The 21,315-nt window shown below is 42.4% G+C and overlaps 2 protein-coding genes across 2 annotated transcripts; one reads left to right on the top strand and one right to left on the bottom strand.

The window, feature by feature from the left end:
• Window positions 1–9,082: 9,082 nt before the first annotated feature.
• LOC135096591 (uncharacterized) lies at window positions 9,083–13,121 on the bottom strand. Its single transcript, XM_063998194.1, has 3 exons — window positions 13,002–13,121; window positions 9,636–12,757; window positions 9,083–9,356 (listed from the first exon to the last, which is right to left on the bottom strand). Exons 1-3 carry the CDS (start codon window positions 13,119–13,121, stop codon window positions 9,083–9,085), a joined length of 3,516 nt encoding a protein of 1,171 aa, XP_063854264.1.
• A 6,414-nt stretch (window positions 13,122–19,535) lies between these two features.
• On the top strand, window positions 19,536–21,115 carry LOC135096582 (uncharacterized). Its single transcript, XM_063998174.1, has 2 exons — window positions 19,536–19,988; window positions 20,048–21,115. The coding sequence occupies exons 1-2, from the start codon at window positions 19,536–19,538 to the stop codon at window positions 21,113–21,115; spliced, it is 1,521 nt and encodes a 506-aa protein (XP_063854244.1).
• The last annotated feature ends 200 nt before the right edge of the window (window positions 21,116–21,315 follow it).

Below are 21,315 nucleotides of genomic sequence, written 5' to 3'. Positions count from 1 at the left end.
TCTATTTTGTTTAGATGGAAATAACTGGAAAATTATGGTTTTGGGCCAAGGACAAGACAAAAGTTAAATTTTGTTACATTGTGATAATCTAACGGCTTTGGGTTGGAAGTAGTTAAGACAGCCTGTGTCACTCCCCGGATCAAAGGGGACACCCCTCCCCTACCATCAAAATCAGTTTAATGTTTTTTTTTCCATGAAAAGCGGACACACCCACACATAGACAGACAGACAGACGGTGTGTTTTATTATATAAGATAGTGTTTATAAATAAATAACTGATGATTTGACGGTTTTGCAGCTGCTGCCTTCCAGTACCTCGTGCATGCAGTCAGCTTCTTATATCTTCATCAATTCTGCTTATGACAGTAAATACTACTTCAATTGTAAGGGGGATGGGCAGTTCTTTGATTTTTAATTCCTTGATTTAATTAGCATTATTAGTTTGAAGTTGAAGTTTGATGATAAATTTGTTTATGTTTTGTTTACTTTGTTAAGATTTAAAAAAAGAAAAGGGGGGGTAGTTGCCACCAGTCATGGATTTATGCCTAATAGTTTAACTGTGTGTGGTATGGTAGCTTTGTCTTAATAACTAGCCGTGGTTCTATAAGGCACTGGAAAATCCCATGAGAAAAGATAAATTTTATTTGATGTATCTAAATAACAAAGGTTTCGTATGTTTTTTTTTTCTCTGAATAAACAATGATAGCTCCAGTAGATAGCTCTGTTGCTTTGGAGTTGTGGGACCCCTATACTGGGATAAATGACATTGTCCTTAATTAGTTCATTAGAAAATTTTTAAATTGATAATTTATCACAATTACTTTTAGTGTGCCCAGAGTTTCCTTTTCAGTATATAGCATCCTATATACTGATGTAATTTCTAGTACATATCAAAACAACATTTTCACCTATATGAATTTACATTTTGAATTCTAATTCCTACACCCCCCCCCCCTTAAAGACCACTAAACTCTTTGGCAAAGGGAATTTACCTCTCTCTGTCGGCAAAAAATGTGGTTAGGGTCTCTCACAAGTACTTAGTTTGTAATGGGCACAAATGGCTATTTATATATATATATATATATATATATATATATATATATATATATATATATATATATATATATATATATATATATATATATATATATATATAGACAAGTTTTATAACAATATAAACTTAAGAGGAATAAATCACGTACCTGTCGGCAAAGGATCTGGTTAGCATCTTTGTCTGCAAGTTCTAGAGATTGTCACTCTAAGAGGTATAAAGAGAGTATAGAAATCAAGCTAAAGAGAAAGTTGGTGGGAAGAAAAGTGAGAAATAAAGTAAATGTTAGAATGTGGGATTGACCACATGACTATTTTTGGATACTTTATACATTAAAAAGAAATGTAATAATAATGACATTGACAATGCCTCAAATCAATTTAATCATTTAAATCAAAATATCATGTAGGCATCGACAGGAACACATATGATATCCAAGGCCTGCTGCAAGTTCACGCCAATCGTTACATTTTGCCGCCTCGCATACAAACAAGTTCCTTCCGCCTTTTTTTTATTTATTTATTTATTTTTTTTGCAATATTCCTAAAGTTTATACTTTTAGAAATTGTTCTTGAACATTTTAACTAACAGTCCCACATACAAACAGAGTCTAACACCGTTTATTAACAAATATACATACTAATCTCAAAATTTCTCCATAATTATATAGAGTTTTTACATGTTTCCACTCAATCTACAACATCTTGTGATAGGATTTTTTTTTTCTTTTTATCTGACTTGTTTAACAATAGCTGGGAACGTGGGGTTTTCTGGTTTCCATTATGGTGGGCTTGGGTAGAGAATGTTTAACTCCGCGCTCAGGCTTCCTCATCATTTTCAGATATATAATTTGTCACTTTCTAGATTACAATTACATTTAATATTTTGTTCTAAATTCTAGCCGATTCTGAAAATATATACAAAGTTTTATTTACAAATCCAAAAAGAAAAAAATATTTATATTTATAGTCGTTTCTTTTACATGATCGTTAATTTAATGATATTATTTCCTATTTAACTTTTATTTTCTTTACTACTTATCCCAAGACACAATGACTTGTGAATCATATGAGACTTGATTGTAGTTTGCGGTCGTTTACTTCCACACCATGTGCATATTTCTTGTGTCTGTTTTCATCTTAAGGTTGATTGAACGTAATGAAAAATGTGATGTTTTCTAATTTTGTTCCATCATATATATATATATATATATATATATATATATATATATATATATATATATATATATATATATATATATATGATGGAACATATATACATCTATCATATATATATATATATATATATATATATATATATATATATATATATATATATATATATATATATATATATATATATATATATATATATATATATATATATATATATATATATATATATATATATATATATATATATTGTTCTTTCATACATCTTGAAAACTATGGTTAATTATTTATTGCATCATATTATATTCAATCTTGATAGCCTCCAACCTGGCTTGGACATGTTTATCGCTTCATCTTGAGATCTTAGTTTCTCTCTCTCTCTCTCTCTCTCTCTCTCTCTCTCTCTCTCTCTCTCTCTCTCTCTCTCTCTCTCTCTCTTCTCTACAAAAATACATTTTGAAATTTACGCGCTTATTCATACCAAATTTCCTTTAAAAGTCTTCTTTCCTTCACTTTTCCTTTACTTTTTTTTTTTTTTTTTTAGCAAGTTTGCTTTTAACTATTACAGCTCGTCTTCCTGCTTCTTCACTCTCGTCACACTCCGGATTCATGTTCTTCTTCAGACAAACCTCCCTATCTAAATATAAATAATTTAACTACCGCCTTCTCTCCTCAACTTTCGCCTTCCCTGACATCTGCACTCTTCCTGTTACTATTCTCTAGCATTACTAATACATTTTCTTTTTCACCCACATCTATATTCATGATATAAATCAACATAAATTGATGTATTTTTTTCTTATTTAACTCATGCGTTAATGTTGCACATTCTCTTTGAGTTCTTAACCTCTTGAGGACTTTAATAAATACTACCGGATAAAATTTTTGTTTGATGAACATTTCGTGATCGACTCCACTGTTTACACGGAAGGATATTTAATAAAATTAATATGATTTGTAGCTATGACATGAGAATGGGAAAATTATCACTAATATTTCATCGAAAATTATAAAAGTAATGACTATATTAGTGGTAGCAACAGTAACCGTAGTAGTAGTAGTAGTAGTAGTAGTAGTAGTAGTAGTGGTAGTAGTAGTAATGGCTGTTAGTTATTGTTATTGTTGTTCTTTTGGACTGTCAATTGTCAGAGATCGCCACAGTGCATTTTTTTTTTTTTTTTTATGTAGGAGGGACACCGGCCAAGGGCAACAACCCCCGCCTCCCACCCCCCCCAAAAAAAAAAACACTGAGATGCTGGTCCCCGAGCAGGGTTCGAAGCGGTAGTCAAAAAATGAAGGATAAGTGCCTTGAAACGTCCCTTTTGAAGGAGTTCAAGTCATAGGAAGATGGAAATACAGAAGCAGGCAGGGAATTCCAGAGTTTACCAGAGAAAGGGATGAATGATTGAGAATATTAGTTAACTCTTGCATTAGGGAGGTGAACAAAATAGGGGTGAGAGAAAGAAGAAAGTCTTGTGCAGAGAGGCCGTGGCAGGAGAGGAGGCATGCAGTTAGAAAGATCAGAAGAGCAGTTACCATGAAAATAGCGGTAGAAGATAGCAAGAGATGCAACATTGCGGCGATGAGAAAGAGGTTGAAGGCAGTCAGTTAGAGGAGAGGAGTTGATGAGATGAAAAGCTTTTGATTCCACCCTGTCTAAAAGAGCAGTATGCCCCCAGACATGTGAAGCATACTGCATACATGGACCGATAGGGCCTTGTACAGAGTTAGCAGCTTGGGGTGGGGGATGGAGAAAAACTGGCGGAGACGTCTCAGAACGTCTAATTTCGTAGAAGCTGTTTTAGATAGAGATGAGGTGTAAAGTTTCCAGTTTAGATTATAAGTAAAGAACAGACCAAGGATGTTCAGTGTAGAAGAGGGGGACAGATGAGTGTCACTGAAGAAGAGGGGATAGTTGTCTGAAAGATTGTGTTGAGTTGATAGATGGAGGAATTGAGTTTTTGAGGCTCTGAACAATACCAAGTTTGCTATACCCCAATGAGAAATTTTAGAGAGATTAGAAGTCAGGCTTTATGTGGCTTCCTTGCTTGAACTGTTTACCTCCTGAAGGGTTGGACGTCTATGAAAAGACGTGGTAAAGTGCAGGGTGGTATCATCAGCGTAGGAGTGGATAGGACAAGAAGTTTGGTTTAGAAGATCATTAATGAATAATAAGAAGAGAGTGGGTGACAGGACAGAACCCTGAGGAACACCACTGTTAATAGATTTAGAAAAACAGTGACCGTCTAGCAAAGCATCAACAGAACGGTCAGAAAGGAAATCTGAGATGAAGTTACAGAGAGACGGATAGAAACCGTAGGAGAGTGGTTTGGAAATCAAAGCTTTGTGCCAGACTCTATCAAAAGCTTTTGATATATCTAAGACAACAGCAAAAGATTCACCAAAATCTCTAAAAGAGGATGACCAAGAATTAGTACGGAAAGCCAGAAGATCACCAGTAGAGCGGCCTTGACAGAACCCATACTGGCGATCAGATAGAAGGTTGTGAAGTGATAGATGTTTAAGAATCAAATTTCAGTTTAAGTGATCGGTGTGCTTAGGTGTGCGTGTGCGTGTGTGAAGGTATATTAGTGAATTTAGAACTCGTGTATGCATGCGAATTATTATTACTATTACTCTCTCTCTCTCTCTCTCTCTCTCTCTCTCTCTCTCTCTCTCTCTCTCTCTCTCTCTCTCTCTCTCTCTCTATATATATATATATATATATATATATATATATATATATATATATATATATATATATATATATAATCCGAAGTTAAACACTCAGTCAGAAGACCTTCAAGCCATACCAAGCATGAAGAAATCAAGAAAGAAAAACGAAGCGACACCCTCACCGAGCCACGCGACAAAGCAGCCAATCAGCGGCTCCGCCTATAGTGCGTAGCTCGTTCTGATCCCGAGCGGGTTGCATATAAAGAGCGCAGAGAGCAGACAACCTCATTTCCATTTTTAGACGAGACGGCACACTCACACCACACACTTCAGAGAGCAGACAACATAGCCGGCACACCAGGACACACACAGAGAGCAGACAACCTCAGAGAGCAGACAACCTCATTCGCACAGAGACGCACACAGACCGAGACGCACACAGACTGGCACACAGGAGACACCGTGATCGTTTTCTGACGAGCGACATAAGAAAGACAAGGCGCTCCCAAGGCCTCCCCCTGCACTTGTGTACCGGGGCTCTCCCGCTTGGTTGAGAGACCGCCCCTGTGCAGTTCCTCCTTTCATCTCCCACTATATTTCCTTTCGCCCTAGCGTCCACCGGTGAGTGAAGGTGAACCCCGCGGCTTGCACAAGGGGGGCATTTAGTATGCTGCCTTAAACTCATCGGTCAAGGTCGGGCAAAAACTCGGATAGGCGTAGGCGCGGATCGGGGTGGCTACGACTGTTTTTAGAAACGGGGTCATCAAACCGTTCTGCATAGGCAGGCTCCTTCCATTCTCTCTCCCTAGTTGGGTCGTACAGTCGGGCCACGGCCCCTAATAGGATGTAAACATGCCAAGACTAAAGATCACGTGTGATGGAGACCCCAAAGACAGACGAATCAAACTAAAACTTCTAGAGATCCTCGCTCCGGCTGATGTGTACGCCAATGCTCTCTACGAAGCCAACGGTGGATACATCATCAATGCCAGTGAAAAGGAAGTTGACACAGTTTTGGAGTCGGCAGCAACCCAGACTCTGCAAAGTCATGGCTTCTACCCGATCCTTCCCCCTGAAATAAAGGCACGACGCACCATCATCTGTCACAAGGTGGAACAGACGGCCTTTGAAAACACCAAGAATGACATAGCTGATGAAATTGAAAACAAACAGGAATGGGCAAAGATTCAAGATGCCTACAAGTTCCCAAACAACAGAAACAACACCAGCGGAAATACACTCAAGATCCAGTTCGAGACCATCAGCATGGCAGATAAGGCAACGAAACAGGGCCTACGCCTCTTCAACGTATCCATAGCACCATACCAAATCACCAAAGAGAAATACACACCAATTTCCTACTGCATGAAATGTTATGCAATCGAGGAGCACTCCACCAAACAATGCCCCAAACCAGCAGGGTACCAAGTGTGTTCAGAATGCTCCAGCCATGACCACATCTGGAAAACCTGTCCAAAAGAATCAGTGAAATGTATAAACTGTGGACAAGCGCACAAGACAATGGCGTACAAATGCCAGAAAAGGAAGGAGAAAGTCAAAGAAAAGCAAGAAGAAGAAAAACGAGTGAAATCACAGAGCTACTCTCAAGCTGCCAATCACCACAACAACGCCAACACGTTCCCTACATCAGCTACGGCACTAAACAACAACCAAACATCAAAAATGATGATCTGCTACCTCCACGCGCATGCAATGAACATGGTCAACCCGGGCACCTTCCAAAAGACCCTCATTGATATACTACAAGAAAATAATCTCCCAACGGTGATCCTCCCCAACAATCCTCCCTCCCAGCAAATAATCCAGAATATGGTGCCATCAGAGACACCACAAATTATAGAACCAGTAACAACCAACCTAGCCACGACAACGTCAGTTGCTGAAGCAGACCTTGAACTCTCGTCTGACTCTGAAGAGGAACAAGAAACAAATGAGGAAGAAGATACAGGGCTACCAGAAGAGACAACACAGCAAGAAACACTTCGACAACCACCACCACTTCCCAAACTTATTGAAAGCACTTCAACACATACAGTTACAAGGCAACACAATCACAAACAGACATCACAGACACCACACGCCACAAACAACACCGACACCGAGATAGCCCAAACAACACCCTCAGTCAAGCAAAGAAAAAATCAGCTGAGGAAAACTAGACAACCCGAACCAAAATGGACCAAACGACATTAAACATTGTGCAACATAATGTTCTAAACTGGAGGGGCAGAAGAACTGGTCTTTCAAACATATATAGAAACCTACAGGCAGATGTCATACTTATCAACAGCCACGGAACAACAGAATATCAACCACTCAAACTTTCGGGCTACAATACACACACCAAAAACCTCACAGGCAGACTACACGACGGCACAGCGATTGCAGTCAAAAACACCATCCCACATAAAATACACGACACTTACATATCAGACTTGCTAGCAGTTGAAATATAAACAACCACTGGCCCAATAATCCTTGCCACCCTATACCAGCCACCCACAAGAGATTATCTCCCCATCCCCGATTTCACACAACTGTTCCGACAACACACCCCAGTATACATGATCGCAGATCTAAATGCACGTCATCCACTACTGGGCCACAGGGGTAGAAATACCAAAGGAAAACAATTAGCACACTTGATCAGACATAGAACACTACACCACATCGGCCCACACTTTGCTACATACTACGCACACAACGCAGCCACAACACCAGACATAATTCTCACAAACTATAGAACACACCACAACATTCACATCACGCAGGGTCCTCTCACCAGCAGCGACCACATTCCCATCCTGATGAAATTATCCTCTTCTCCAATACAAACACCGATACCACCACGACCATGCTTCGCGAGGGCAAACTGGGAGGAGTTCCAAGATTACATCTCCCAGAACATGGTAGACAACACCGAGGTGGAAAACGCGACTTTAGAGGAAATTGATGAAGAAATAGAAAACTGGTACGCTACTATCAGTGACGCCAAAAGTAGACACATACCCAACACACATCACAGAACTTTACCACACACTCCTGTCACGATCGCCTACTTACCTGCGATCGTACGATCCCGGTTATCTCTCCAAGAAAGTGGACGTTACACTGATCCCGGAAAGTTTTAAAGGTCTGGATTTTTAAAGGCTTCGAGTGCCTACCCGACCTATCCGAAATCGTCAGAATTATCTCTTACTCCACCTTTACCTTGACTCAGCACGACTGGAATTACCTCTACTACCAGATTGTTGTTGGGGGGGTAGAAAACACGATTATTCTATGTCACAAGCACATATATTAATACTAATAATAATTCACAAACAACATGAGGTAGTACACGTTACTACATGACGTTCTCGTCACTTCCCACGTCACCAGAACCCGTTTACACCTCCACCAGTCACAGAAATATTTCCCCCTCAACCACAGGAATTTACCCGGACGCCACTACCGCGTCCCCAGACAATAATTCCCGTATTTCACCTCCACAAGCCTCACAAGAGATTACCATTATCACCAAAGATTACCCATAACACCATAACATCGACCCCAAAATCACCAATACACCACAACACCAACTTCCAAGGTTAACACCACAACCTCCACTCACAAAATGGCTGCCAGTTTGACCTATGACCCCTTCCAACAGCGTCACCGGCACAACTCAGCAACCGAGTTTCAACGGACAAGAGCTCTTGGTACCACAAAAGACTCACTAACCTGATCCTGGATATCAAGGTTATACCGCTACACCACTAATACCTCCACAAACTCACTCCATCACCAATCCACACCAAGATCCTTCCCTGAGAGACGCCTTCCCTCCACCTTTCCTCACGACCTAAGGCGCTCTGATTTTTCCCCTCCTTGGAATGTGTTGCTGCCCACTCAAGCTCCCCTCGTTTTCAACGTATTTCACCTCAATTGTACTTCCTTCCTTATACATACAAAGATATAGAGAACTTAAATTATGAAGAGGATAATACTACATGATATAAAATGGGTAAATAAGCCTTACACTACTTATAAGAAAATTGAGGATAATGCCCGAATGGCAGGTAACCGAAACACGGGGACACTAAGAAAACGTGATCCCATTCAAGGTAAACTCGGCCAATAACATGACATCCCCTTCCCAAAAGAGGCGTGAGGCACCTGATTAGGATGCCTCACGACTAGGTGGTGCGCGGGACAAGGCATCAGCAATAATATTCTCACTGCCTTTCACATGGTGAATCTCTAAGTTATAGTCCTGTAAGACCAGGCACCACCTCATCAGCCTCTGATTGGAGTTTTTCATTTTATGCAAGAAAATGAGCGGATTGTGGTCGGTGAAGACCTGTACAGGCTGTCCCGTCCCTTTGACGTACACTTCAAAATGACTCAAACTCAGCACTAGGCCCAAAGCCTCTTTCTCAATAGTGCTGTAAGCCCTTTGATATGGTAACAACTTCTTAGAATAATAGCCTATGGGGTGCTCCATTCCCTCATGTTCTTGCATTAACACACCACCCACACCATTCTGACTGGCATCCACGTACAATACAAATGGTTTTTCATAATCAGGCATGCGCAGCACTGGGGCACTGACTAACATTTTCTTAATCTCCACAAAAGCTTCCTCACAAAGCTTATCCCAACAAAATTTTGACTTCTTATTCAGCAACTTGGTCAGGGGCATGGCAACATCAGAGAAATTCTTACAAAATCGCCTGTAATATCCACTGGCCTCTAAGAATCTCAGTATCTCCTTCCTATTGGTGGGTGGAGGGAGATTTACAATGTCTTTCACCTTGGCTTCCACGGTTCTCACTTCACCTTTCCCAACCTTGAAGCCTAAGTACTCCACGTCAGCTTGCACGAAATTACTTTTTGCTAAGTTGACAGTAAGGTTGGCATCATCCAGCCTCCTGAACACTTCCTCCAGCAGCTGCACATGTTCTTCCCAACTCTCAGTGTACAACAATATGTCATCTATGTACACAGAACATCCCTTCAAGCCCTTCAGTACTCTGTTCATTAACCTCTGAAAAGAACTCCCACTGTTCTTCATCCCAAACGGAAGAACTTTGTACTGGTATAATCCATCCATGGTGACAAAAGCTGATATGGCTTTTGCCCTCTCAGTGAGTCCTACTTGCCAGTATCCCTTTAACAAGTCAATTTTTGTTATGAAGTTGGCACTTCCCACATGATCTATACAGTCATCAACTCTAGGGATAGGGTAAGCATCAGGTTTTGTCACCATGTTAACCTTCCTATAGTCTGTACAGAAACGGAAACTCTCTTGACCAGGCTTGGGCACCAGCACACATGGCGAGCTCCATGGGCTCTCACTGGGCTCAATCAAGTCGTGTTCCAGCATATACTCTACTTCTTTTCTCATGATCTCTCTTTTTTGCGGGTTAACTCTGTAGGGATGCTGTTTGATGGGTTCAGCCTCCCCAACATCCACATCGTGCACCACCACATTAGTTTTTCTAGGTGCATCAGGGAACAAAGAACTGAACCTTTCAATTATCTCCCTAATCCTCTCCTTCTTCTCCGGCTCCATGTGCCACAGTTTATCATTTATATTCCCTAACACAGCTGAGTTCTGTAGCACCATCCCTTCACACCTGCTCAATTTCACTTCAGACCACTTCTCTTCCGCCTCAGTGGTTACATTTACAACACTCACAGTTTTTTCTCCTTCTACTACCTCGCCTCCATTTTCTCTGTCCCTTTCATGAAATGGCTTCAACATGTTTACATGACACAACTGGTTCCTTTTCTTCCTCCCTGGAGTTTTTACAATGTAATTTACATCACTCATTTTTCTCTCAATCTCCCAAGGCCCGCTGAACCTGGCTTTGAAAGGATCACCCTGCAATGGGAAAAGAACCAATACCTTGTTCCCAGGCTGGAAAGATCTGGCCCTCGCCTTCTTGTCATACCAGCCTTTCATTTCACTCTGACTATTTTTCAGATTTTCCCGAGCAATTTCCCTAGCTCTCATCAATCTGTCCTTGAAATCAGATACATATTTCACCACAGTATGAGGCTCCTCTACTCCTAACCATTTTTCTTTCACCATCCTTAAAGGACCGTTCACCTCATGGCCATACACTAATTCAAATGGGCTGAAACCAGTTGACTCCTGCACACTGTCCCTTAACGCGAATAAGGCTAGTGGCAATGCCTCATCCCACTGAACACTCATCTCCTCAGAGTACATCCTGAGAGTGTTTTTAAGAGTTTGGTGAAATCTTTCTACACAACCCTGAGACTGAGGGTGATAAGCACTCGACAGTCTCTGTTCAATCTTCAGGCCCCTTAGGATTTCCTTGAACGCACGAGAAGTGAAATTACTTCCCTGGTCTGACTGCAACACCTTAGGAATTCCCACCCAGGAGAAAAATTTCACCAGTTCCCTCACAATGTTTTTAGAGTTTATACTCCTGAGGGGAATGGCCTCAGGAAACCTGGATGACATACACATAATAGTCAGCAAGTACTGGTTCCCCCTCCGGGTCCTTGGTAAAGGACCTACATAGTCTATCACCACCTTACTGAATGGTTCCTCGACCACAGGTATAGGATGAAGGGCGGCAGGGCGAATCACCTGGTTCGGCTTGCCCACCTTCTGACACAAACCACAAGTTTTACAAAACTCTTTCACATCACCCCTCACTCTAGGCCAGTAAAAATGACACAGGATCTTTCCTAGGGTTTTTCTGACCCTCAGGTGTCCTGCCAGATTACCTTCGTGTGCCATCTCCAAAATTTTCTTCCTATACACCCATGGCACCACAATCTGCCTTTTCACCATCCAGTGATCGGAGGTTGGGGCTGTCAGGGGCCTCCAACTTCTCATTAATACCCCGTTATTCACGTAGTAGCCCACGTACTCATTGTCAACCTCACCCAGCCTGTTAGCCTCATTCCAAGCAGACTTCAAGCTTTCATCACTCTCCTGAGCTTTTATCAACTCGTTCTTTTCTACCAGAAAATCAAGGTTGGGCCCCACCTGACCTACAACCGGTTCACCACTCGCGCACTCCGGGTTAGTTCCTTTTTCATCAGGTTCCTCAAACAGAACGCCCAGGCCTTCGTCCTCCTGCGTTGCTCCCTCGGCGTCCATGCGTTCCTTCCGGGCCATCGCTCGGGTCACTGCGCAGACTGGGAACAATTCAGGCACCTCTGCTTCCCCATCTGTTGAGTGAGGGACTGCTGCTGGAGTGGTGGTTTCCGTCATCCCTATCAGAGGGTTGTCTACCATCTGAAGTTTAGGGATAACTCGACCTCCAGCCAGGTCGTTCCCAACCAGCATATCCACTCCATCTACGGGCAGTGCCCCCTTCACTCCCACCGTCACCTCTCCAGTGACGTATCCACAGTCCAGCCAAACTTTGTGCAGGGGAATACTGAACTTGCCTCCTGCACCCTTGCATGAGACCTCTCTGCCAGTGCTGGTCTCCTCATTCCATGGGAGTACACTACTTAAGATCAGACTTTGGTTAGCTCCCGTATCCCGAAGGATTCTGATCACCTTCTCTGGACTTCCCTCCACTTTCACTGTGCCCTTACCGGTGAAGTGCTCAAAGCCCTCATCTTTCGGCGGCTCCTCTTGTATCTCTGCATTCATATTCTCCACATACTTTATCAGGTCTCTTTGGGCGGCAACTGCTCCCACTGGCTTCGGCCGTCCCTTTGGACACTGGAACTTCCTATGCCCGCTACTTCCACATCCAAGGCACTTAACTGCACCTTCATCCCCACTACCCTTCTGGTAATAGGTAGTGCTCCTGGGCCTACTCCCATAGGGCGTAGACCTCATGTTGTGGTCGGCTGGCTGGGGCATAGTGTAAGTGTGGGGAAAATTATAGTTGTTAGGGCGGGGCTGGTTTCATCTGTGGACTGATGTCGAGCTCATCTGACTGTCATTCTTATATCTCTGATGACCATCATTTCTGCTGGAGAATGGCTTTCTCCCTTCATGGTGTTCATCTCCGTTCAGCCCACGGACCGCACAGTACTTGTCAGCTCTGCGCTTCCATCACGTCTTTCACGTCGTGTGATGCGAGCTCACATCTTACACTGATGGGCATTTGGCTCATAAATTGTTCCATCTGTATAACTCCTTTTACCTCTTCAAGCGTAGTGGCTTCCTCGGCCTTCAGCCACCGGTCCAGTTTAAGGATAACCTCTCGAGCCATCCCGAGATAAGTATCACCTGGGCGTTTTGTCGTCCTGCGGAACCTTTCCCGGTACACATCCGGACATAGAAGGGTTGATCCCAACACCGCTTCCTTTACCACTTCATAATCACACGCCTCTTGCTCACTCAAATTCACATATACCGCTCGGGCCCTTCCCTCAAATTTAGACTGGACTATTATTGCTTAATCATTTTCATCCCATCCCATCATCTTTGCAGCTTTTTCAAATTGAAAAAAAAAGTTTTCTTCCTCCCCTTCCACAAAGTTAGGCATACTGATGGCCCTTTTCTCTAAATCCCCGTTGCCTTGAGCACCATTTCCTGCCCTGGTTTCATTTACTTTATTTTTACTTTCTGCTCTAATTTTTTCTATCTCAATCTCTTTTTGCATCTGTATCTGTTGCAACTCCACCTCTTTCTGCATTTGCTCCCTTTGCAATTCCCTCTTTAACTCCATCTCTTGCTGTTTCTGTTCCCTCTGCATCTGCAGTTGCATCTGAAGTTTCATTAACTCAAATTTTTCACTACTAGAAAGGCCATCTGTTCCACCAAGAGAACCCAGGTTTATCTCACTGACCCCAGCACCTTCCTCTACACTCTCCCCATCATTATCCTCACTTTCACCACCATCATTTTCAAACCAGCTCCTCTCCACAAGAGTATTTTTCAACTCCGCCTGCATTTCCTCCTTTTTCTTGGATTTCAACTCCACTTGAAACCTCTCAGCCATTGAACACAATTCCTTCTTGGTTAGTGTGTACAGATCATGCACACTTCTCGACAGAAGGAACATCTCAACACGTCTAGGGGCCATGATTACAATCACTACACTCCACAAAATATTCACAAAATATTCCTCTAAATATTCACCACAATACATGCACAGTTTTAAAGAAATATTTCACACAGGTAAATTCCTCCCAACAACAATCACCATGTAACACTCGTTACACCCCACAAATGTTCAAAAATCCCGGACAGGCCCCCATATTCTGTCACGATCGCCTACTTACCTGCGATCGTACGATCCCGGTTATCTCTCCAAGAAAGTGGACGTTACACTGATCCCGGAAAGTTTTAAAGGTCTGGATTTTTAAAGGCTTCGAGTGCCTACCCGACCTATCCGAAATCGTCAGAATTATCTCTTACTCCACCTTTACCTTGACTCAGCACGACTGGAATTACCTCTACTACCAGATTGTTGTTGGGGGGTAGAAAACACGATTATTCTGTCACAAGCACATATATTAATACTAATAATAATTCACAAACAACATGAGGTAGTACACGTTACTACATGACGTTCTCGTCACTTCCCACGTCACCAAAACCCGTTTACACCTCCACCAGTCACAGAAATATTTCCCCCTCAACCACAGGAATTTACCCGGACGCCACTACCGCGTCCCCAGACAATAATTCCCGTATTTCACCTCCTCAAGCCTCACAAGATATTACCATTATCACCAAAGATTACCCATAACACCATAACATCGACCCCAAAATCACCAATACACCACAACACCAACTTCCAAGGTTAACACCACAACCTCCACTCACAAAATGGCTGCCAGTTTGACCTATGACCCCTTCCAACAGCGTCACCGGCACAACTCAACAACCGAATTTCAGCGGACAAGAGCTCTTGGTACCACAAAAGACTCACTAACCTGATCCTGGATATCAAGGTTATACCGCTACACCACTAATACCTCCACAAACTCACTCCATCACCAATCCACACCAAGATCCTTCCCTGAGAGACGCCTTCCCTCCACCTTTCCTCACGACCTAAGGCGCTCTGATTTTTCCCTTCCTTGGAATGTGTTGTTGCCCACTCAAGCTCCCCTCGTTTTCAACGTATTTCACCTCAATTGTACTTCCTTCCTTATACATACAAAGATATAGAGAACTTAAATTATGAAGAGGATAATACTACATGATATAAAATGGGTAAATAAGCCTTACACTACTTATAAGAAAATTGAGGATAATGCCCGAATGGCAGGTAACCGAAACACGGGGACACTAAGAAAACGTGATCCCATTCTAGGTAAACTCGGCCAATAACATGACACTCCACACAGCCAATATACACAAACACTTATGCAACAATTCAATGCACTCAGAGCACACTCTTTCGCCAACGGCTGGACGAGAGCACACTACAATAGATACAGGGAGCTTAGGACACTAATACAAGAAGCACTCATAGAAGAATCCAGTCAGCACTGGCAACAGGCAATTGCAACCCTGGCAACACTTTACAAACACCCACCCGATTTTTGGAGAAAACTCAATCAGCTCTCAGGAAACACCACACCACCAACGTATTACCTCATAGACAATGCAAACATGTGACACTACACCCCAGAAGCTCAAGAAGCCCTCCATCGGAACATCTGGAGACAAATATACACTGAAGATGAAGACACGCACGAAGAAACAGAACACATGGTAACACGACACCTACGAGAACACATACACAGAACAACACCACACAACAACGCAGACCCATCACGCCTGGATTCCGACCCAGTACTCACCACTCCAGTAACAACAGAAGAAATCACAAACATCATCAAACACATGAAAAAGACTTGCCCGGGTAGCAGTGGTTTCAACAAAACAATCCTCCAACATCTACCTCATAATGCCATACAAAACTTAAAGAACATTTATAATGCCACTATATCAGCAGGCTACTTCCCAGACATCTGGAAAAAAGCTACAACAAAACTAATACCCAAGCCAAGTAAATCCCCCGCTCATCCCTTAAATTACCGACCAATCTCACTCTTGGAGGTCCCCGGCAAGATTCTGGAACGTATTATCAATTATAGATTACGCTCCCACCTAGAATATACCAACCAATATAACCCAACACAATTCGGCTTCAGACAAAACAGAGGTACTACCCAAGCTCTCGCGATAATCACTGAAAAAATAGCTCAAAACAAAGCCGACGGAGGACAATGTCACGTTGTCTTGAGGGACATCACAAAGGCTTTCGATAAGGTGTGGCATCTCGGGCTAAAATATAAGCTTCTTCACCTGGGACTCCCCGATGTCATAGAACAATTTTTATGCGACTTTCTAGAGGATAGGGAAGCAAGCATTAAAATAGATCAGTTCCGAGGTGTCCCCTTTCCCCTGGGCTGTGGGGTCCCACAGGGCAGTGTGCTGTCCCCGACCCTTTTTGTCATATACACTCAAGACATCCCACCTCCAAGACATGGCCTAAACATCTCTTACGCCGATGACATCACCCAAATCATAGGATACCCTGGCAAGTCTAAACACATGATCAACGCCCGCACAGAAAGAGAAATCAATATAGTAAATAATTTTGAATCAAAATGGAGCATAAAGACAAATGTAAGTAAGTTTACCCCTCTTGCCCTTGGAAGCAGGCGGAACCCTCCTCTTACCATCAATGGGGAGGAAACAGAATTCCAAAACCATGGGAAATCTTTAGGCCTCCACATTATAAACACAGGTTACAAGAGGCATGTGCACGAAAGAAAACAACAAGGAGAAGCTGCACTGAAGAAGCTGTACAGATTCAGACACTTCCCAATTCCTATGAAAATACATCTTGTAAAAGTAATTGTCATTCCCACACTAGACTACCCTCCAATTCCAACACACGCACTCAGTAACACACAACTAAGAAAATTACAGAGAACACAGAACAAGACCCTCCGATGGGCCACAGAACAGACATACCCATACACACTCACTACAAGACAAATACACGAAGCCACAGACACAGCACCACTAAACATACGCCTACACAAACACGCAGTAAAAATATGGACCACACTACAACTAAGCAAAAATGAAACATACGAAGCACTAATACAACAAGCAAATCACATTCAAAGATATAACAGAAATTACCCAAGCAGTTTAACTACAATCATTCATGAACCCAATCCGCTCTTCACATAAACAAAAAGTCACTAAGACAAAATTAGCTAGCTAGATTAACAACATATATACAAGCACCCCAACACCCACCAAACACAAAACATTTAACACTTACTAACACATCAAGGTGGGCAGGCCACCAACTTTCTTTCTCCTACTATTTTCACTTTTTCTCTATTATCTTCCAACTACGCTCCTAACCCTCTCTCTTTGCTAAAAAAAAAAAAAAAAAAAAAAACATTTCGCACACCACCACGCACAGGCTTTGAGGAGAGCTTTCACTGCAGCAACACCTTCACCGCTCCACTCCTGCTTCTTTGCAAAAATTTCACGTCTACTACTGGACTTTGTTTCTTGAAGAGTTAGTGGACCCTGTCTCTGACATCTACCTCCAAGTCAACAACTGGACTTTGTTTCTTCAAGAGATAGTGGACTCTGTCTCCAACACCTATTCGGTCCACTCCTGTTTCTTCAGAATCCTGGATCTACTACTGGACTTAGTCTCCACATGAGACTACTCTGTTGCTGACTGCCTTCAGACTCTTCGACTTAGTCTCAGGACTTGTCCTCTGCTCTGTGTTGGGACTCCCCTCCAATACCAGTCCATTCTTTCAGCAAAACCCAGATAAGTAAGTTACAGAAAGTCCAAAATAAAGCCCTAAGATTTGCGACGAATCAAAGATATCCATACACACTGAACACTATTCAAATACATGAAATTACAAATACACTACCCCTAAACATCAGACTGCATGAAAGAGCTAAGAGAATATGGAATAGATTAGAAGACCTTGAACACCATGCCATGATTAAACTTAAGGAAAACAGAGAAAATATTACTAGATACAACCGGAATTTTCCTAGTAACCCAAATTTATATAATACTGTACCTGAACCGATATATAAATAACACTTACCACACTCACCTGAGGCGGTTGTAAAACCAAAGTGAAAAAATCGACTTCCTCCGCACTCCTTCACTCCTGAAAAGGAAAAAGAATATCAATACATGTATAAACAAAGACGAATTGCGAGTAAAATTGACTTGGAGAACTCGGGATCCCTTTCCCTCTGCTCCGCGCCCTGAGTTTCCGGGCGGGGGTGTTGTCTTACGCGGTGTGTGAAGCAGGGTGGCTTCCCGTGGGCAGCGCCTGCCCCCGGCAAGGGGTGGTGACCACCAGCTCTGTCGGCAAACATCTGGCAGCGGAGAGAGGCGGGAGGAGACTGCATCACATGTCTAAAAACTCACAAGATCTGAAAAGAAAGTAAATATTAATAATAAAGTTTAATGAGAAGGCAGATTTACTTCACACAAACCTAGTACCTCACCTTTGCTCCGCGCCCTGAGTCGTCGGGACGTTGGGGCTGTCAACACGGCAGTGAGGAGCAGGGTGGCTCCCCGTGGTCAGCCCTTCCCTCCCGGCGAGGGGTGGAGGCCACCAGTAGTGTCTACAGGCACCTGGCAGTGGAGAGAGGCCAGAGTGGACTGCTACATTTTACAGTAACATCGCTTATTATGTAAATATGTATATATGTATATAACCAAGTTAAGGATAAAGGTCGCGGTTGGGTTAGCCAGGCTCTGCATATAAAAAAATATATATATATAAATAAATAATAATAATAAAAAATGTGGTGATAATGGTAATATTGGTAATGAAAGATAATAGCAACCTTCTAGGTTGGGTGATTACACCTAGGGCAGAGTGTACTACTATCAAAAACTTCATGTAAAAAATAGCAATGTGGCCTGCACACAATCTTTAATTTACTACTTTCCTTCAATTTGTTTTTGTTTTTTTCTTCTTCTGTCCAAACTCTTCATTATTCTCAATCTTTCTATAAGAAAACAGAGAAACAGAAACAACCTCATTCTCACCACCAACACCGCTGAGAGAACAACCACCAGCTACTGAAGAAGGGTCAAGGGACCCGAAATCCGGATCTAGCATCCATGGTTAGCTACGGCCAAACTATTAGCAGTCTTGAAAAAGAATATAAGACACCGCTAAGGTATAGAGAAAATACCTTGAAGAAAATAATAAATGCAGAGCTTGCCATCACTTTTAATGAAATATGCTTGAGAGAAAATCTCCTGCCCATTTATACCCTTGATATACCTAGTGATGGAGCAGAATCACGCAATACACGTCGCCGCAGGAGGCCCAGCGACGACGAGAGGAAAAACCTCATGAAAAATAGAATTGATGAATTACGTTACAAGTTACAAGATCTTAAACCTCTACATCAAAGATTAAAGAAGAATTGGGACAATGCGGACATTGATGCCCGCATAAAAAAGAATATAGACAGAACATTTGAAGAGGTGATCTTGTAACACAAAAACGCAACCATAAGAGCTAACCAGCAGAAGCTCATCAACCTCAACGGTGGCCAGATAAAATATCCACGACCAAGTTGTGGATACATTAACCTCACCAAGAAGCCGCTCACAGTACATCAAGAAGAACTTCTAAATATGGGACTCAACTGCCACGTAATGTCCAAACCAAGAAAATTCCAGAAAAGCATCGAATGCGAGATCCTCATCAATGAAGTGGAAAAACTGTCACAGAAAGGTGAAGTTACCATCGAGCCGTCCTTCAGACAAGAAATCGTCGCGGAATCCAGCAAAACTAGAGGAAACTTTAACAGCACCATCATTGAGCCAAGACACATGGAAGCAGCGAAACAACTTAAAGCAGACCCATATATTACGATAAGACGTGCAGACAAAGCTTCCACTTACGCCGTCATCGACACCCCCGAGTACTTGCAGAAAATGGATGAAATTCTAAGCGATACTAGTAAATTCATGAAGATCACCAAGGATCCCACAGAAGTCCTGAAGACAAAACTCAACAGGATAATAATGAAGAATAACTCCACCAGCAAAACCGTCAAGTTTGAGAAGTATACAGCATGGGATACTGTTACCGGAATGTTAAGACCCACAAACCTGGTAACAAGCTTCGTCCGATTATCTCGCAGATCCCAACGCCTACCTACAAGCTAGCCAAGAGATTGTGTACTCTCCTATCCCCATACATACCTACTACGTACTCACTACGATCAGCAACAGAATTCCTCGACATCCTCAAGACCAGCGACAGCAGCGGCGTTATCGCATCGCTAGACGTCGAGTCATTATTCACAAACGTACCAGTTGATCGTACCATCGACCTAATCATTGAACGCGTCTACCACAACGACACCACCCCCGACCTCGACGTCCAAGAATCCGTGCTGCGCGAGCTACTGGAATGCTGCACTAAGGAAGCGCCATTCACCTGTCCCCGAGGAAACAAATACCGCCAGATTGATGGAGTCGCCATGGGTTCACCACTCGGAGTATTACTGGCCAACTTTTTTATGGGGTGTATAGAAGAAGTCTTCAAGAAAACACAAAAACCAGACATATACTGCAGATACATCGACGATATATTCATCAAAACGAAGAACCAAGCCGACACAGAAATAATAAGACAACGCCTTCAGCAAGTTTCTGGGCTCAGCTTCACTATAGAAAACAACACCAACGGCACCATGCCTTTCCTCGACATCCTCGTGAAGCAAACGGACGAGTCCTTTAATACAGAAGAATATGTCAAAGCAACGAACCCAGGACATTGCTTAAACGGAAGAAGTGAATGCCCACAAAGATACAAGGACTCTACCATCGGCGCCTACATACGAAGAGCACTTACACACTGCAGTACCTGGCAGCAAGTACACCAAGAAATAGAAAGATCAACACAGGTACTAGTAAACAACGGCCTCAGACAAAAAGACATAGAGAAACAAACCAAGAGAATCTTCGAACGTTGGTACAGCAACAACAATAACAACAACAACAACAGCGAAAATAAAGACATAGTCATCTTCTATCGAGCGTTCTACTCCACAGCACACCAAGAGGACGAGAGAATAATAACAAGAATAATCAAGAACAACGTAAGGCCAACGGATCCTGAAAGAATGTTAGCACATAGTGTAGGGAACCATTGTAACTGTAGATCAGAACCTTCTAGAAGCATAAGTGGAAATTTCCTATTCTGACGCCCGCTGGGAGTAGTGTCTAATTACTGTTTCTTCTAGTTTACTGGTAAATATTAAGATAGGAATAGCTATTATATGCAATAATAAAATAATAATTAATAACTGTAAATGTTCAACTATATGAATAGGCAATAGCTAGATAGAATAACTCATATGTGAAATATGATCCTGTGAAACGTATCACCTACGATGTCACGTGA

Source organism: Scylla paramamosain, chromosome 3 (genome assembly GCF_035594125.1).
Source record: "Scylla paramamosain isolate STU-SP2022 chromosome 3, ASM3559412v1, whole genome shotgun sequence".
Taxonomy (NCBI): domain Eukaryota; kingdom Metazoa; phylum Arthropoda; class Malacostraca; order Decapoda; family Portunidae; genus Scylla; species Scylla paramamosain.
The sequence above is the reverse complement of the archived record's forward strand: the minus strand, read 5'-3'. Positions and strand labels throughout refer to the sequence as shown.